Below are 15,851 nucleotides of genomic sequence, written 5' to 3'. Positions count from 1 at the left end.
AAAACATCATTATAGGAACATTAGGGTTTTATTTATTAACAGCATAATTTGGTACAAGAAAAACTATCCATATGGGAATCAGGAGATTTTGATTTTTTTTAATACAGTGTTTGCTTCTGGCAGACTGTAACCTTAGTCCCCATGCCTCAATTTTTTTAAATCTGTAAATTGGCGATCATACCACAATGGGAATATAATCAATAGAAATAATAATTTTAATAACAGGATTATGAACTCTTCAGAAGCTTGGCAAGGTAATTGTCATTTCTCATTTGATAGATATAAGGGTCTTAATATTGAAAACATTTATCAAGTTTGTATATTTCATACACTGTTGAAATGCCAGTTAAGAGTTCAGTACGAGGGTGCCTGGGCGGCTTGGTGGGTCAAGCATCTGACTTCCGCTTGGGTCATAATCTCATGGTTCATGTTCAAGCCCTACATCAGGCTCTGAGCTGAGCTGTGCTGACAGCTCAGAGCCTGGAGCCTGCTTTGGATTCTATGTCTCTGTCTCTCTCTGCCCCTCTCCTGCTCGTAGTCTGTCTCTCTCTCAAAAATAAATAAGCATTAAAAGCATTTTTTTAATTAAAAAGAAAGAGTTCAGTACTTATTAAATAGTTTTAAATGGAAATCGGACCAATTCAGAACCCCTTGATAGCAACAGTTTTCTCCAGTAAAGTGACAGTGATCATATGTGTACGTGTGCTTTTTTTATAAGTCGTATTTTGAAAATACTTTTTTTTTTTCAAATTTCAGGTGTAACCTCCCCCCAATTACAGGAAATGTTAGTAAAGACGTTGGCAGTAAAACCAATGTTGTGACTGTAAATCCCAGTATCATAAAACTAAAGTAAGTACCTCCAAGTTACACAACTGTTTGAGAACATTCGTTTCATTGTCGAACACATTTCTTTGTTGCTGAAAAACACTACTCTTGTTGCTGAAACTAACTTGCAATATGGCTGGAATGACTTTTGGGGAAAAGATAGAAGAATATATTCATAATTTTTTACTTTTTCTCAAGGTTATACCTCATAAGAGGTATGACCAGTTGTACTTTTTTTTTAAGGAAATCATTTTATTTTATTTTATTTTATTTTAAAGATGTTACTTTATTTTTTAAGTAATTTCTACACTCAGTGTGGTGCTTGAACTTACAATCCCCGAGATCAAGAGTCACATGCTCGACTGACTGAGGCAGCCGGGTGCCCTGACCAATTGTACTTGTAATGTCATAAGCTGAACATTACTAATCAAATGCAAACTCATTTATCTCTTCGTCTTTTGTAACAATAGTAAAGTTACTTTTGAGAATTTTCTTTCAGAGTTTTAGTGTTACTCTTGAGAGCAGTTTCTTGATAAAGAGTTTAGAAACTTCAGAGAGTGAGCCTTGGGAGAACCTGGCCCCCCCCCAAAAAAACAGTTTTTACTTCAGATAGTTTATTAACAAAAAATAATTCCTTTATTTCATTTTTTGCAGCAGAACTACTACAAAATGTTGCTGGTTGATAAAAATCCCATACATAGTTTTGCTCCATTGTTTTCATCAAAATTGACCAATAATCATTATTAATAAAATACACAATAGAAATATATATTCAGAGAGTTCTAGTATATCTTAAAATAATATAAAATATTGTACCTGTATCCCAGAAGTTTATTTTTTAAACACGATCACACAGATTAGTATATTTACGAACGTATTCTTTGAATCACACATACAGAGCTATCACGATACATGGGATAAATTTGACGTGTGGTGTGTGTGTATGGATACAGATATTTTAAGTTCTTCAGAGGAAACTTGTATGATCACACGCACAGAAAGATGCACAAATAACAGGTGTACAGCTCAGTGACTTTTTTTTTAATGTGTAGACATTTCAAGAGTGTACTGTTTGAGAAAACATCAATCATTATTAATTTAGAAGTATTTGTGTATCAAAAAGCAACCTTAGAGAAAGAAATTACTGAGTTGGAAACTAAAATAATGTAAGAAATGTGTGGTCCAGTGGGGATATAGCCCAGTAAGAAGATATAAATGGGGGGCACTTAGGTGGCTCAGTTGGTTAACCATCTGACTTCAGCTCAGGTCATGATCTCACGGTCTGTGGGTTCAAGCCCCACTTCGGGCTCTGTGCTGACAGCTCAGAGCCTGGAATCTGCTTCCGATTCTGTGTCTCCCTCTCTCTGTGCCCCTTCCCCGCTCACTCTCTGTTTCTCTCTGTCTCTCAAAAATAAATAAGCATTAAAAAAAAAAGAAAGAAAGAAAGAAAGAAAATATAAATGAAGGCTTACAGATACCTCAAAAGAGCAGTGAAGACCTACCCCTTGATATTTATAAGATGCTTCCTTGTACTTGAGTCCATTGTCTCTTAAAAGTGGTTCAGTTGCTTGGCCAGTGGTCAGTTCAGCCTTATGTAACCCAAACTGCTACTTTGATCATAATGATGATGGTGGTGGTTTTTTGCTTTTGTTTTTGTTTTAATCTGGCAGGTATGGGAACTTAAAGAAAAAAAAAGAAATATTTCTGGAGGACATTGCAACCTACGGAGACGCATTCCTTCTTCTGCCAGCGTTTTCTTTCAGGGCCAACACCATTGCCTCTTTTAAAGTGTATAACACACTCAAAGAGGCTCACGCAAGACAAAAGGTTCTCTTTTTCCACCCCAAGTACCTGAGAAATCTCGCCCACTTCTGGAGAACTGAAGGTGTGACAGAGTTTCGCCTGTCCTCCGGCCTGATGGTCACAAGTGTGGCCGTGGAGCTGTGTGAGCATGTGAAGCTGTATGGCTTTTGGCCCTTCTCTAGAACGGTAAAAGACACACCCGTCAGCCATCACTACTATGACAACAACCTCCCTAAACGCGGTTTCCATGAGATGCCCAAAGAATATAGACAAATTCTCCAACTTCACTTGAAGGGAATCCTCAAATTGCAATTTAGCAAATGTGAAATAGCCCAAGCATAGTATCTTAAGGTGGGGGTGGTTTTGATACAACGCGGTGGGTGAGTGACAGTGTTTCCCCACAGGAAAAGCCGTGGTTGTAGGGAGAAGAGAAAGAGCCCTGAAACCTGGTTTGATCAGAGCTCCCCGCTAAGCTTGCGTCCTCAGCAGCTCATGAACTTGTTCGGATTTGCAGTTTCCCTCCCTGTGAAATGGGGACCGTGATAATCTAACTCGCTTCAGGCAAACGTGGTAATCTGTGAAAACTCTTGGCGAAGGATGTTTGGCCTGATGAGGTAGGGACTCCCCGAATTTTTCCTTGTTGGTATCTATCGTAGCCGTTTCCACGCTCACCAGACTGATAATAAAAGGCAGGCGGTCTTGAGGACCCTTCCTGGAGAGAACAGCTGTGAAATGCCAGCGTTCGCTGGGGCTCTTTCCTCAGCACGCCTCTCTATTATGGGTCATATCCATCTCGTCCTTCTTCCTGTCTTCGAAGAGTGCATATAAGGACTTACAGCAAACCCTTGATTCTTCAGGAATCAAATCCTTCTCTTTGGGTGATAATGTGCCTGCTTCTGATTACCTTCACGAATTGTGTCGTTAGCTGCAACGGTGTGTTGGTTGGACTTAGGCCAATGTTTTTCCTCCTTTGTCTACATTTCGAAGTCACTCTTTATAATTTATATTAACTTCCTGACTTTACTCTTAAGCATTTTCCTTTTCCACTGAGAACCTATTTCAAGAGCATGAGGAGTTACAGTACCCGGTTTTTCTTACCTGTGTTCTTATCTGTGGGGTCACGCATTCAATTTAGTTGTTGTTGTTGTTTTTTTAATTATCAAACAGCTACTTCATGTCAGACCCTGTAACAGGCTGTGTCTGTGAGAGGGACATAAAGACCAAGCCCTTCAGGAAGAAATGGACACGTGTATGACCAACTGTAATACGGTATTACAAATATAATTCTGAATTCTTACCGTAGCCAGACTGCTGTTTTACTAAAGGTTCCCTTTTAAGAACACTCTGCTGTCAGCTGCTTATTTTGGTAAAGTACCTCTTCCATTTCATTGTGGTTGACATTGTTTTATGCCATTCTTTGATCACATTTTATTTGTTCTTCTGTAGCAGATGAAACCTGTTGGCTCCATAAATTGCTTAAAACTTCATATATAAATATTTTCTAAAAGGAGCATGCTTTTAGTTACATGAAGTCTAATTTATTCATCTTTTTGTTTTGCGGTGATGAAGGAATAGATATTCAGAAGTTATTTTAGTAAAAATTATATATGATTAAGGACAGAGATTACTTACGTTTTCCCCCATATAACTTACTGTTTTACCTGAGGAAATCTTCTCTAGAATATCAAAGTAGAATCTTCAGTGTCACTGGTAACAAATTTCAGAAGTATTTGAAATGGTACGTGTTGGATCGCAGACTTCTCTGGAACTTCCCAGGTGTAATCCAAAACTGGCCCCTGTCCACAGAACACAGGGAGAGACCAAACAAAGAGGCAGGCCACTTCAGATTGGTAGGTGGCCCTTTAAATAAGCAAGGGACCTTGCATATGGGATTGTCTTGGGTGGCCACAAGACTAGTAGGCCTCCACATCTGTCTGCTAAACTTAAAAGTTTATGTAGAGGCCTTAACCGGGGTCAGACGTGTAAATTGTCCACTTGGTCTCAACACCACATCACTGTCTCAGGGCTGTGTCCTTGGGGAAGCTTCTGGGAGCAGGGAAGGCAAATAGAATGCACATGCCAGGGACAGGGGAGGGAATAAGGAGCCTCCAGTTGCTGGGGTCCCACTCATGGGTCAACTGGCAATCGTGTCCTCTTGATGACCTCCCCAACACTGTGAGATCAAGAAGCACATCCTAAGGATACCAACATTCTAGTAAAAGTTCAGTAGGAAAAAAAAAAAAAAACAAGTTGTGGAGATAATTGTAGACCTTTGTACATGAACATAACTGAAGTTGGTTTTCTTTTTAACATTTATATTAATATTTGTATTGGCATCCTAAAAGCATGTTGAAATTTTGCAACAATCCTGGCTAGGTTAGGGTCGCATTAACCAAAAGTCTTTGATCAAAAAGAACATGCGTTTTCTTTGTTTCTCTTTCCCAAGTTGGTCTGTAACTTGTGAAATCAATGGGAGGCCTCACTCACATCACAACATTTCCTCTTTGGTGGAGGACAACCTACCACATGTCCCATTATGATGTGCCAATAATGCCCTTTTGTGCCAAAATAGAATTTTTTTAACCTTCTAAAATACAATAAAACATAAGTTTTGGGGCACCCTGGGTGGCTCAGTCGGTTGAGTGACCGACTTCGGCTCAAGTCATGATCTCACAGTTGGTGGGTTTGAGCCCCGCGTCAGGCTCTGTGCTGACAGCTCAGAGCCTGGAGCCTGCTTCGGATTCTGTGTCTCCCTCTCTCTCTGCCCCTAACCTACTCACATTCTGTCTCTGTCTCTCTCAAGAATAAATAAACATTAAAAAAAGTTTTAAAAAAAGGAAAAAAACCCATAAATTTTGATGATACAATATATCAGCTATGTGAATTGTAAATCATAAGTCACAGTTCTTTTTGTTCTGTAATGGCAAATTATTACAAGTTTTTATACCAAGATCAAAACAAAGAAAACTGTGAACTCCATCTTATAGATTAACCACCAAGTCTGACTGTGACACTCTCAGGAATCTACGGGCATAATGAGCATTGCTTAAATATTGATGGATTGGATTTGATCTTCCGCTCTTAAACTTGAAGTGCATCCATGAGCGTTGAAAATAGAAAGTCTGATTACTGGTACTAGAAAGTACCAAACTTTAGTCAGGACTCCTGTTCATAATACCACATGTCACTAGTTTTCTAGGGGAAATACTAGCTTGCTTGATTCTGTTCTTTACTTGTTCAGCGCCACTGGACAATGTAACCAAATAGCAAGATGCTAAAATAATTTTCATCTAAATCTGAAGGTAAGGCAGATTATATATTTAAACATATAGTCCATAGTGCTGTATGGTCCCTTGAAAGGACTCTGTGAACGACTGCATAGAGTTAAGCATTACACAATATAATGGTCCTTGAAGTCTCGGATTTTTTTTTTTCTCCTAACAAAAGAGAAAGGCAAATAGATCATGACTCTCATGAAAGAAGATTTTCTTCTGCATGTAAATATGTGGGCTCTCAGCCAGGTAATCAGCCAAGGACTTTCTTTTTTTCTTTTGAGGACTCTGTATGTATAGAATACTGAATTAAGCCATAAATCAGGCCTGTTTGAGGCTAGGTTTTTTTTCTTGCTTACAAAAAATGTACCAGCTCAATACTATATCATGTCATGTACCTTAAATCATTCCATGAATTTCAGGAAGCTTTAGGAAAATTGGAAAATCTTGTAGATAACAGATCTGCTCCCATCCTAAATAGCTACCTGAGAAGTATAGTTAAGATGCAATGTGTAGTATATTTATGACATGCAAAACATTTTATTTATGTAACATGACGTGAAAACACATTGTTATGCTAGTAAACACAAGAAATCTCAGAGATTCTCATGAAATATCTGAAGCCCTTGACCTAGTAAGAATATTTCTTACTTTTACTGTTTTATTTTAAAAAATGTTTTTAGGGGCACCTGGGTGGCTCAGTCAGTTAAGCATCTGACTTCAGCTCAAGTCATGATCTTCCAGTCCATGGGTTCAAGCCCCATGCCAGGCTCTGAGCTGTAAGCACCAGCTGTAAGCTGGAGCCTGCTTCGGATTCTGTGTCTCCCACTCTCTCTGCCCCTTCCCAACTTGTGCTCTGTCTCTCAAAAATAAGTAAACATTAAAAATTTTTTTAAATGTTTAATATTCCGTTTATTTTTGAGAGAGAGAGCATGAGTGGGGAAGGGACAGAGAGAGTGGTGGACAGAAGTTCTGAAGCGGGCTGTGCACTGAATGTAGCAAGCCCAAGGCGGGGCTCAAACTCACAAACTGTGAGATGATGAGCTGAGCTGAAGTCACTCAACCAACTGAGCCACCCAGGCGCCCCTCTTACTTTATCTTTGATTAAAAACAATCCTCTGGATAAGTTAAAGCCTTCCTATTTGCATATGGCTTCGAGAAGCCTGATCCCGTAGTAAAAGTCACCATTACTTTTCCTGAAGATGGATGGACAGGGATATTTCTCATGCCTGTATCTTCTCTGGGTCATCACTCTTCCAGGAGCACTCTTCTTTTTATCAGGAAAATGTGGGCGATACATGATAAAGATACACTGCTTACATAATGGAGAAAAGACATTATTTTCACATATTTTTTCTGTTCCTCTTCCTTCTCCTTCTTCAAGGACACCAGTTAACACATACATTACACTCCTTGAAATTTGTTCTCTAGCTCACTGACTCTCTGTTCATTCTTCCTTTTTTTAATAATTTTTGGGGGGGGTCTTTCATTTTGATAGTTCCTATTCCTGTATCTTCAACTTGACTAATATTTTCTTCTCTAGTGTCAAACTGGCATCAATCCCATCCAGTATGTTGTTCATTTCAAACATTGATAGATGTTCAATTTGTGCCTTTTTATAGCTTCCATGTCTTTATTGAACAGGCTTGTTCATTCCTCTACCTTTTTTTAAAATTCTTCTGCATTTTTGAACATATGGAATATACTTATAACCCTTTCAGTGTCCTTATTAATTCCATCATTGATGTAATTCCTGGATCTGTTTCCACTGATAGATTTTTCTCCTCACTGTAAGTTGTATTTTCCTGCTTCTTTGAAAGTCTGGAATTTTTTTATTGAATGCCAGATATTGTGAATTTTACTTTGGTGGGTGTTGAATATTTTGATGTTTCTATAAATATGTTGAGATTTTTTCTGGGGAGAAATTCAGTTACTTGTAAACAGTTTGTTCCTTTTCGAGGCTTACTTTTAGACTTCGTTAAAAACCATAGAAGTGCTAGGGCGCCTGGCAGCTCAGTCGGTTAAGTGTCCAACTCTTGGTTTTGGCTCAGGTCAGATCTCACAGTTGGTGAGTTCAAGCCCCCTGTGGGGCTCTGTGTTGATGGTGCAGAGCCTGCTTGAGATTCTCTCCCTCTCCTTCTCTCTCTTTCTCTGCCCCTCCCCTGCTCACTCAGTGTCTCTCTTTCAAGTTTTTCTCATACTGAGATGATAGCCTTATGAGTACCCTACCCAGTACCCCCATGAATTACAAGATTTTCTTTTCTGTCTGGGAACAGCGTGAATTATTCTGTCCTTTTTAACTTTTAGGACTTGTTTCTTCTCCTTTTGGGTGATTCTTTTCCAGATTTAGGTAGTTTCCTCCCTCACATGTGCTGGTCTGTACTGACTGAAGGCTAGAGGAGAACCCTGTGCAGAGATTTTTCTCTGTGAAGCCCTCTCCACTCTGGATTTACCTTGACACACCCTGACTCCTACTCACAGAGACCACCAGACTCTGCCCGAGTGTCCCCTCCCTGTGCTGTGGCCTGGTAACCATCTAGGCAGTAAGCTAGGGCCACTGTGGGACTCTGCTAACCTGGAGTCTTTTTCTCAAGGATTACTTTCCTGACTTGCCTAATGTTCAATATCTGAAAAACATTGTTTCCTATATCTTGTCTGTTATTTTTTAATTGTTTCAGATAGCAGGTTAAATCTAGTCCCTGCCTCTCTGTCTTATCCAGGAGAACTTCCCATATGATTTTATATTTGTAGTGCTTGTCACCTGTCTTTTCTTGGGGTTGCTGGAAATATCATCTAGAAATTTCCTTGGCCCATCTGAAATTTGAGCCTGTTTTTATTTTTTTGTTTTTTTTTTTTTAACCCCAGGTTCTATGCTAGAACCTGAAAATTTGAGTCTGTTTTTTTTCTTAAACCCCAGGTTCTATGCTAGACTACCAGAAGTCATTGGGATTCCATGGGGCTCACTTTATTATAAGAATATAGTAAAAATATTTTATTAAGGGCTTCCTATATACTCAGCACCTGTACATTATTTTATCTTTTTTAAGCCTAAGTCTATGAGGTAGATCTTATTATCTCCATTTTTTATTTCTCATATATGATAAAACCAGCTAAGAGAGGATAAGAAACTTGCCCAAGATTGCATAGCATGGAAGTGTCAGAGACAAGTTTCAAATTCAGGTTATATGCCTAAAGCTGGTGTGCTTAATCAATATTTTATTCTCTCTTTAGTTTCAGTGTTGTTCATGTTGCTTTGTTTAAAAAATAACATTATCCAAAATTTTTAATTTTGGAATTACATCCTCATCATATTGGGTTTTTATTTCTTTCGTTGTCATGTTCTTCTTGCTCAGTCCCAAATTTTAACTTTTCTAAATTAAGGAATGATGATTCAAGCTTACACAATACGTTTCTATATATCCTACTGTATTCATTCTAAAGTTTAATTAATTTTGTAAGTTTCCAATATGTTGCATTCTCCTGAGTTCTTTTTGAAATAAGCATTTAATGGGATAGATTAATTTCTTTTCTCAGCCTGGTTCTATTTTATTTGCTTTAAGGTGTGTGTGTGTGTGTGTGTGTGTGTGTGTGTGTGTGTGTGTGAGTGAGTGATAGCCAATAAAATACCAACACATTATTCCATTCTTTGCCTTTTGAGGGCCTCAAAGAGATTTGAGATCCTTGCTTCAGCTATTACAGTGTATTCTTTGGAGGCTAATATTACCAGTCTCATCTGATATGGAAATGTGAGCAATCAGAAATCAAGGCTATTAAAAATTTGCTAAAGATTATGGTTAGCCAAGGTGACCAGGCAAGTGGCAAACTCAAATCTGATTCCATTTACTGGAAGCTTGTATTAATGTGCCAAGCACTGTGTGTAATACTTTACATGCATTATCATGAATTCTTGCAAGATTGCGATGTAGCAGTCAGTCTGCTTTTCACAGATGAGAAAAGGACTCAGGAGGATCAGAGTACCTCCAGCTGAAAATATCCGAAAGCTCCATCAAACTGGCTTCAGTCATGTCGAAATCTTGGCCGCAAATCTAGATGTCCAAAACAGGGCAAGCTGAGAACTTTTGTTCAGGCTGCATTTCCCTGCAAGAGTGACAGTTAGGCTTAACTGTGTGTGTTGAGTTCATCCTAAGACTCATTGTTGAACAAACGCAGCACATGCAGGCCTCATAAATGTGCACCTGAACATATCCAGAGATGAGGAGAGAGTTATTTCTTGACACTGTCCCAAAAGAAGGAGAAAGAACTTTCCCCATGGGCCCATCAAACCTTTCCTTGTTTCTCATTGGCTCACGTTGGTCACATGCACATTCCTAAACCAGTCATTGGCAAAGGGAATAAAGGGAATATGGAGGAGCCAACTTTTACAAGTAATCCTACCCCTGGGGTAAGATAGGGGATACACAAGGGGAACAAGTGTGTACCTAAACAAATGTAGGGTTGTGTTGATAAGGAGGAAAGGAAAAGCAGGTGTTGGATGGATATCTAACCATCGCTGCTACAAGTGGTGCATGGAGAAAATACGCGATGTGGCTTTCAATTTTTTTTTCCATAAAATTAGTTATTAGACATTGAATGCATTAACTCCAGAAGCAATTCTTATATAAATAATACCTTTTACATTTTCATTTGGGGCACAGATCCTTCTGTGGTATTAATCAGAATGTAATATGTAGGATCCCATACTCTTATTTGCTTTATTTGTAAGACACTGCCTTGATTAATTTTCATCAAATATGTGAAATGAAATGTTTGCTCATGTGTGAAGTTTTAGAAATAAGCTATTAAGACTTTGCCCTTACAGTAGACTTTCTGAGCTCACTGATCTTTAAGTCAATACAGTGATATTTCAACAACTTTGTCTTAAGTACCCAATGCTGTTGGCTTCCCAGAATGGTACCCTTCTCATTAGGTATTTATCCAAGTTGCTCTTCTGAGACTCATGAAATTCCCTATATATTAGCTGCACCATGGTAGTTCTAGTCATAGAGGAATGGCTGGTCCTCTAGTAACAAACATCTCTTGAAGAGAATGCTTCCTTCCACTTTGCATCAGTAAAAGGCAGTAGTCTATGGAACGTTTATGTCCTGCTTTACTCACATAGACCTAGTTTATCCCCTTTTATTCTCCAAGGTGTCCAGGTCGAACGTGTGTGGTCCCCCAGGTTCTTTGAAATGAGAATTTCATAAACAGGACCCAGTGGGGCTGTGCCGTATAACTCAGCCAAAAGCTTAAAGTTAGGGCTTTAAATACTCTTAACCAGAAATGTATTATTTCCACCGCCCTTGAGACTCAAGAACAGCCATAGCTGGTCTCACTGCAAATCAGGTTTTTAAGAATTGGCTTGGATTTTCAACGTATTTTTTGTGTCCATGGTGAATGGACTTTGTCTTCTGCGTGTGCAGCCTTCTAGAAAAGACACAAATTAGAAGGCTGTATGGTCAGCTCCATTTCTCCCCTAGTTCATTCCATTACCAGCTTTCTTTTGGGGCTATGAATATATTTCATCACCTTTTCTTATGCTAAGAAATGTGGATGGAAGTACTTGCCCCACAGAATATCTTCATAAAGTAGTATGTTCAGTATTCTAAAGGCAAAAGCAACCTCTCATTTTCACTGGTGTAACATATGTAACTATCGTCAGTGTGTCAAAATATTTCTAAGTGGAATTAAAGTTAGACATTGAAGTTGCTAGAGTGATTGTAGCTCTGGTGAGGATCAGAAAAATAGTCCATTGTGTGAAAAATAGCCTTGATCCTAATTGGAACACTGGTATCCTCTTACTCAAGAGGAGGTGTTGATATTTATTTTTTTGTTGATAAAATATTTCTTCTGCCACCGTGACACATTGATAACAGCAAATGACTTCATTGTCTCTAAATGACGAAAATAATGATTAACATTTCGAGTGCACTTAGAAATACTTAAGGAAACATTTGTTTCCTGTTTTTTCTCTCTTTTCTGTTTTTAGAGAAACTGCTAAAATTTCCACACTGTTTCTGAAACGAGTTTAACTTCAGACAAATTCCCGATCCGGTCAGGTTCACCTAATAACTATCTTTGGATACATATATTTGTTTTGTAATTAAACAGAGCACTTCAGTAATAGTCTGCTTTACAATATTTGCATTTACAAAACCTGAATATCACTAAGCACTGATGGTCATTTAATAAAGATAATATCAGCATATTTTATTATCAGAGTGGACAGCACATGAGTACTAGGCTGTTTCTAATTGGCCAAAACCAAAATGCACAATCAAGTATAAGTAGAAAAAATTTTTCAGATTTGTGATGATCTATCACTAAATTTTTTGAGTTATGGCTTATTTCATTGACTTCCTTGAGGTTGTCACCAGTATTTTTTTTTGTAATATTTATTTATTTTGAGAGAGAAAGAGAGCAGGGGAGGGGCAGAGAGAGAGAATCCCAAGCAGGCTCCATGCTGTCAGCACAGAGCCCGATGTGGGGCTCAATCTCATGACCATGAGATTATGACCTGAGCCAAAACCAAGAGTTGGACTCTTAACCAACTGAGCCAGCCAGGTGCCCTGAGGTTGTCAACAGTATTATTTCCAGATGGTAACGTTGAAGTTTCAAAACAGTAAGGTACTTGAACCAGACGACACATCTGAGAGATGGAAGATGGGGGGAAATGCATTCTTTTTTAATTTTTAATGTTTATTTTTGAGTGAGAGAGAGACAGTATACGAGCTGGGGAGGGCCAGAGAGAGACAGAGACACAGAATCAAAGCAGGCTCCAGGCTCTGAGCTGTCAGCACAGAATCCAACGTGGGGCTCGAACTCATGAACTGCGATATCAGGACCTGAGCCAAAGTCAGATGCTTAACCAACTGAGCCACCCAGGTGCCCAGAAAATGCATCTTTAAAAAAAAAAAAAACTTTTATTTTTAATTTTTCAAACTTATAGAAAATTACCAAGAATTGTATGATGAGCACCTCATCTATGCCTACATGTGGAATCAACGATTGATTTGAGGGTACAGTGAAGATACCATGATCCTTTACCCTAAATCAGCATGTACTGTCCAAGAACAAGGTTATTCTCTTACATAAGCACAATGTGATTAGTCATGGATTTCAGGAAGCATATTTTCTTCTCAACGGATCTGCTAGATTCTTTCCCTAATCTGGGTGAAGACCATGACCGTTAGTTACGTAGCTAACCCTGGAGTCAGCGCATTGATTTTGTTCCTGAGAATACTGTTTTCTAGTTTTTGCAGTAGTTGGGCATATGTGTAGTCAGCCTGCAAGTGCTATTTTGAGTTGTCGGTAAATGCAGTCTGAAAACTGTTCACAAAATTCTCATTATTATCACTCATTTTGAGCCAGCTTCTTAACAGCCTCTATGGCCTCTGGATACAAATTAGGAAACCAAGTAGTAGGAAATGGCAGTCAGCGGGTTTCCTCTCCCACAGTATATTATTCAGTGAAGTTACTGCAGTGACTCAAACAAAACAGAATCCTTGGGTCTTCAAAAGTCTCTGATTTCCATATGCCCTAAGAAAACCTTAAGGTAGTTTCTTCTATCACAAGCTTTCTGAGGGTTATGACTAAAGACTGGAATTTTTATGGTTTCCCCCATCTTCACTCCCCAGACTTCCAACAGATGTTGAGACTACTTAAAAAAATTTTTTTAAGTGTATTTGTTTATTTTTGAGAGAGGGAGAGAAGCAGAGAGAAAGGGAGAGAGAGAATCCCCAGCAGGCTCTTTAACTGTCAGCACGGACCCTGATGCGGGCCTCGATCCCATGAACCATGAGATCCTGACCTGAGCTGAAATCAAGAGTCGGACCATTAACCAACTGAGCCACCCAGACACCTCGAGACTACTATGAATATGTCCTTGAGCAGGGAACTCTGAAGTCTCCTGTGGCATGTTTTCCCTTCCACTTCTTGACATGTGTTGGAACCAATGAATTCCGACCTTCATGACTTCATAAAAACTTCCTGAGTTGAGCCATGCACCTGCTAGCATTTTGTCAACCCTCAACATTGGCACCTTTGCAAGGTGAGATAAAAAAAAAAAAACCCCGTCCCCATTATTCTATCCCAAGTGGCGAGCTTGACTTTTAATTCAGGATCCTCAGTAGATACACAGGAAAAGTGTACATATCGTATAATAGTGGACACTTTGAGGTAGGACTTGTCAATCTCTGAGACATACGAGATAGCAAAGCACTTTTGTTTAATAATAAGAAATGGCATTTCTGACACTAAACACAGCCTCTGTCTTGCCTCAGACACTTCATATAATAGGTTCCTGAGTAGACAGTGATATTCTAGTGTTGTTTTTCATATATCTAAGATCTCAAAGCTTAAAGCTGTCTTATCCTTTAAATTTCCAAAGTTTTCTCTCTGCATCAGAGCCACCAAATTTATGAGTATGACTCCCTCCCTCTGCTTAACCATCTGCCAGGTCTCAGAAAAAGCATCCGGGACGTATGTCCTTTGGGGTTTCTTGTCCTCATCTCGAAAGTTCTTTACTTTATTCCAAAAAATCAACAAACCAGTGGAAAGTATTTGTCCAAGATAAGAACAAACAAACAAACCAGAAAAAGGACAGTCTAGAAGCAATACACCTCTTGAAATAATTTTAAATATAGCTCATTATTTCTTCAAGTTGCCTTAAAAACTTTGCGAAGTACGTGACTCTAAACTGTAACTAAATATTTTTTTTTCTTCAACATTAAATAATCTTCAAGTTCAAATTAGTCCAAACTTGGGGAAATGAACAATTGGGTGGAACTCTCTAAGAGGACACATTGTTTTTTTTACTGTTAAAATTGTCTTCATATGAGATATGTGATGTTGTTTTTTGCCAGCATACCACACGTAGTTCAACTCCTGGGATTTCATGATAAGGAAATTCTTTTACAAAGCTGCCTTTGATTGTCAAATAACATTTTCCTCCATTTCCTTGCAGCTTGATTGCTGAAATGTGTTGAGGTTTTGATTCTCAAATGTGACTGGTAGAAAACCAACTTTAAAAATCTAGCATTCAGGTTTATTTGAAAACTAATGTTCCTTTCATCAATTCCCCCAAAAACCGATAGAATGTCTATTATGTGCTTATTTCTAGAGATAACAAATATGGGACAGTTGACTCCTAAGGAATTTAGATTCCAGGGAGAGAACTAGCATGTTAAAGAACTATAATAGAGCGCAGTGATATGATCAGAGAGAAATGCCCAGAAAGCTGGAGGAACACAGAAGAGGTGCCCTAAGTTGTCCTGGTTGCTGGTTAGTAGACGGCTTCACCATTCATTGATGGGCAGCTGCCCAGGAACAGGCAAGGGTTAACTTTCGCCAAACTTAATTTCATTGCTTTAATACTTATTAGCAGCACAGGTGTTATTTGTCTTTTCAAAATGAATTCATTTTAATCCTACTCCTAAAGCAAAGCGAGCCTCTGGTATAAATTTCATCTTCTTTCATTTTTTTTTTCCTCCTCTTTATGACCCTCAGTTTCCTCCTCTGTAATGTGAGAATAATAAAAGTCAAGACTGCTACATATGGCACCGGAGGCCGTCCACAACTCCAAGAGGCACCATTTACATAGACCAGTATACGAGTGGCGCCCCCTGGAGTTGTCCGGCCATTATTGTCGGTACCTGCCCACAGGGCTATGGGGAAGTTTGAAGATCCCTTTAAGTGGTGCAGCCATTGCTGTTAGGATGGACGGCGAGGATGAGGGTGATGATTATCTCATATAAAGTCCTTTTTTTTAGTGTTTATTTTTAGAGAGAGAGCAGGGGAGAGGCAGAGAGACAGGGAGAGAAAGAATCCCAGGCAGGCTATGTCTGCACTGTCAGGGCAGAGCCTGACGCGGGACTCAAATTCACAAACTGAGATCATGACCTGAGCCGAAGTTCAAGAATCTGACGCTTAACTGACTGAGCCACCCAGGCACCC

The 15,851-nt window shown here is 39.0% G+C and overlaps 1 protein-coding gene across 1 annotated transcript in view; it reads left to right on the top strand.

Annotated features, from left to right (window-relative positions):
• Positions 1 to 3,908, top strand: part of ST8SIA6 (ST8 alpha-N-acetyl-neuraminide alpha-2,8-sialyltransferase 6) — a 149,352-nt gene extending 145,444 nt beyond the window's left edge. Inside the window, exons 7-8 of the mRNA XM_027073539.2 lie at positions 757 to 849; positions 2,496 to 3,908. Of these exons, the coding sequence (XP_026929340.1) occupies positions 757 to 849; positions 2,496 to 2,970 (568 nt within the window). The 3' untranslated portion in view covers positions 2,971 to 3,908. The remainder of the gene's footprint in view (positions 1 to 756; positions 850 to 2,495) is intronic.
• The last annotated feature ends 11,943 nt before the right edge of the window (positions 3,909 to 15,851 follow it).

This window comes from Acinonyx jubatus, chromosome B4 (assembly GCF_027475565.1).
Source record: "Acinonyx jubatus isolate Ajub_Pintada_27869175 chromosome B4, VMU_Ajub_asm_v1.0, whole genome shotgun sequence".
NCBI lineage: Eukaryota > Metazoa > Chordata > Mammalia > Carnivora > Felidae > Acinonyx > Acinonyx jubatus.
This window is presented reverse-complemented; position numbering and strand designations above follow the sequence as displayed.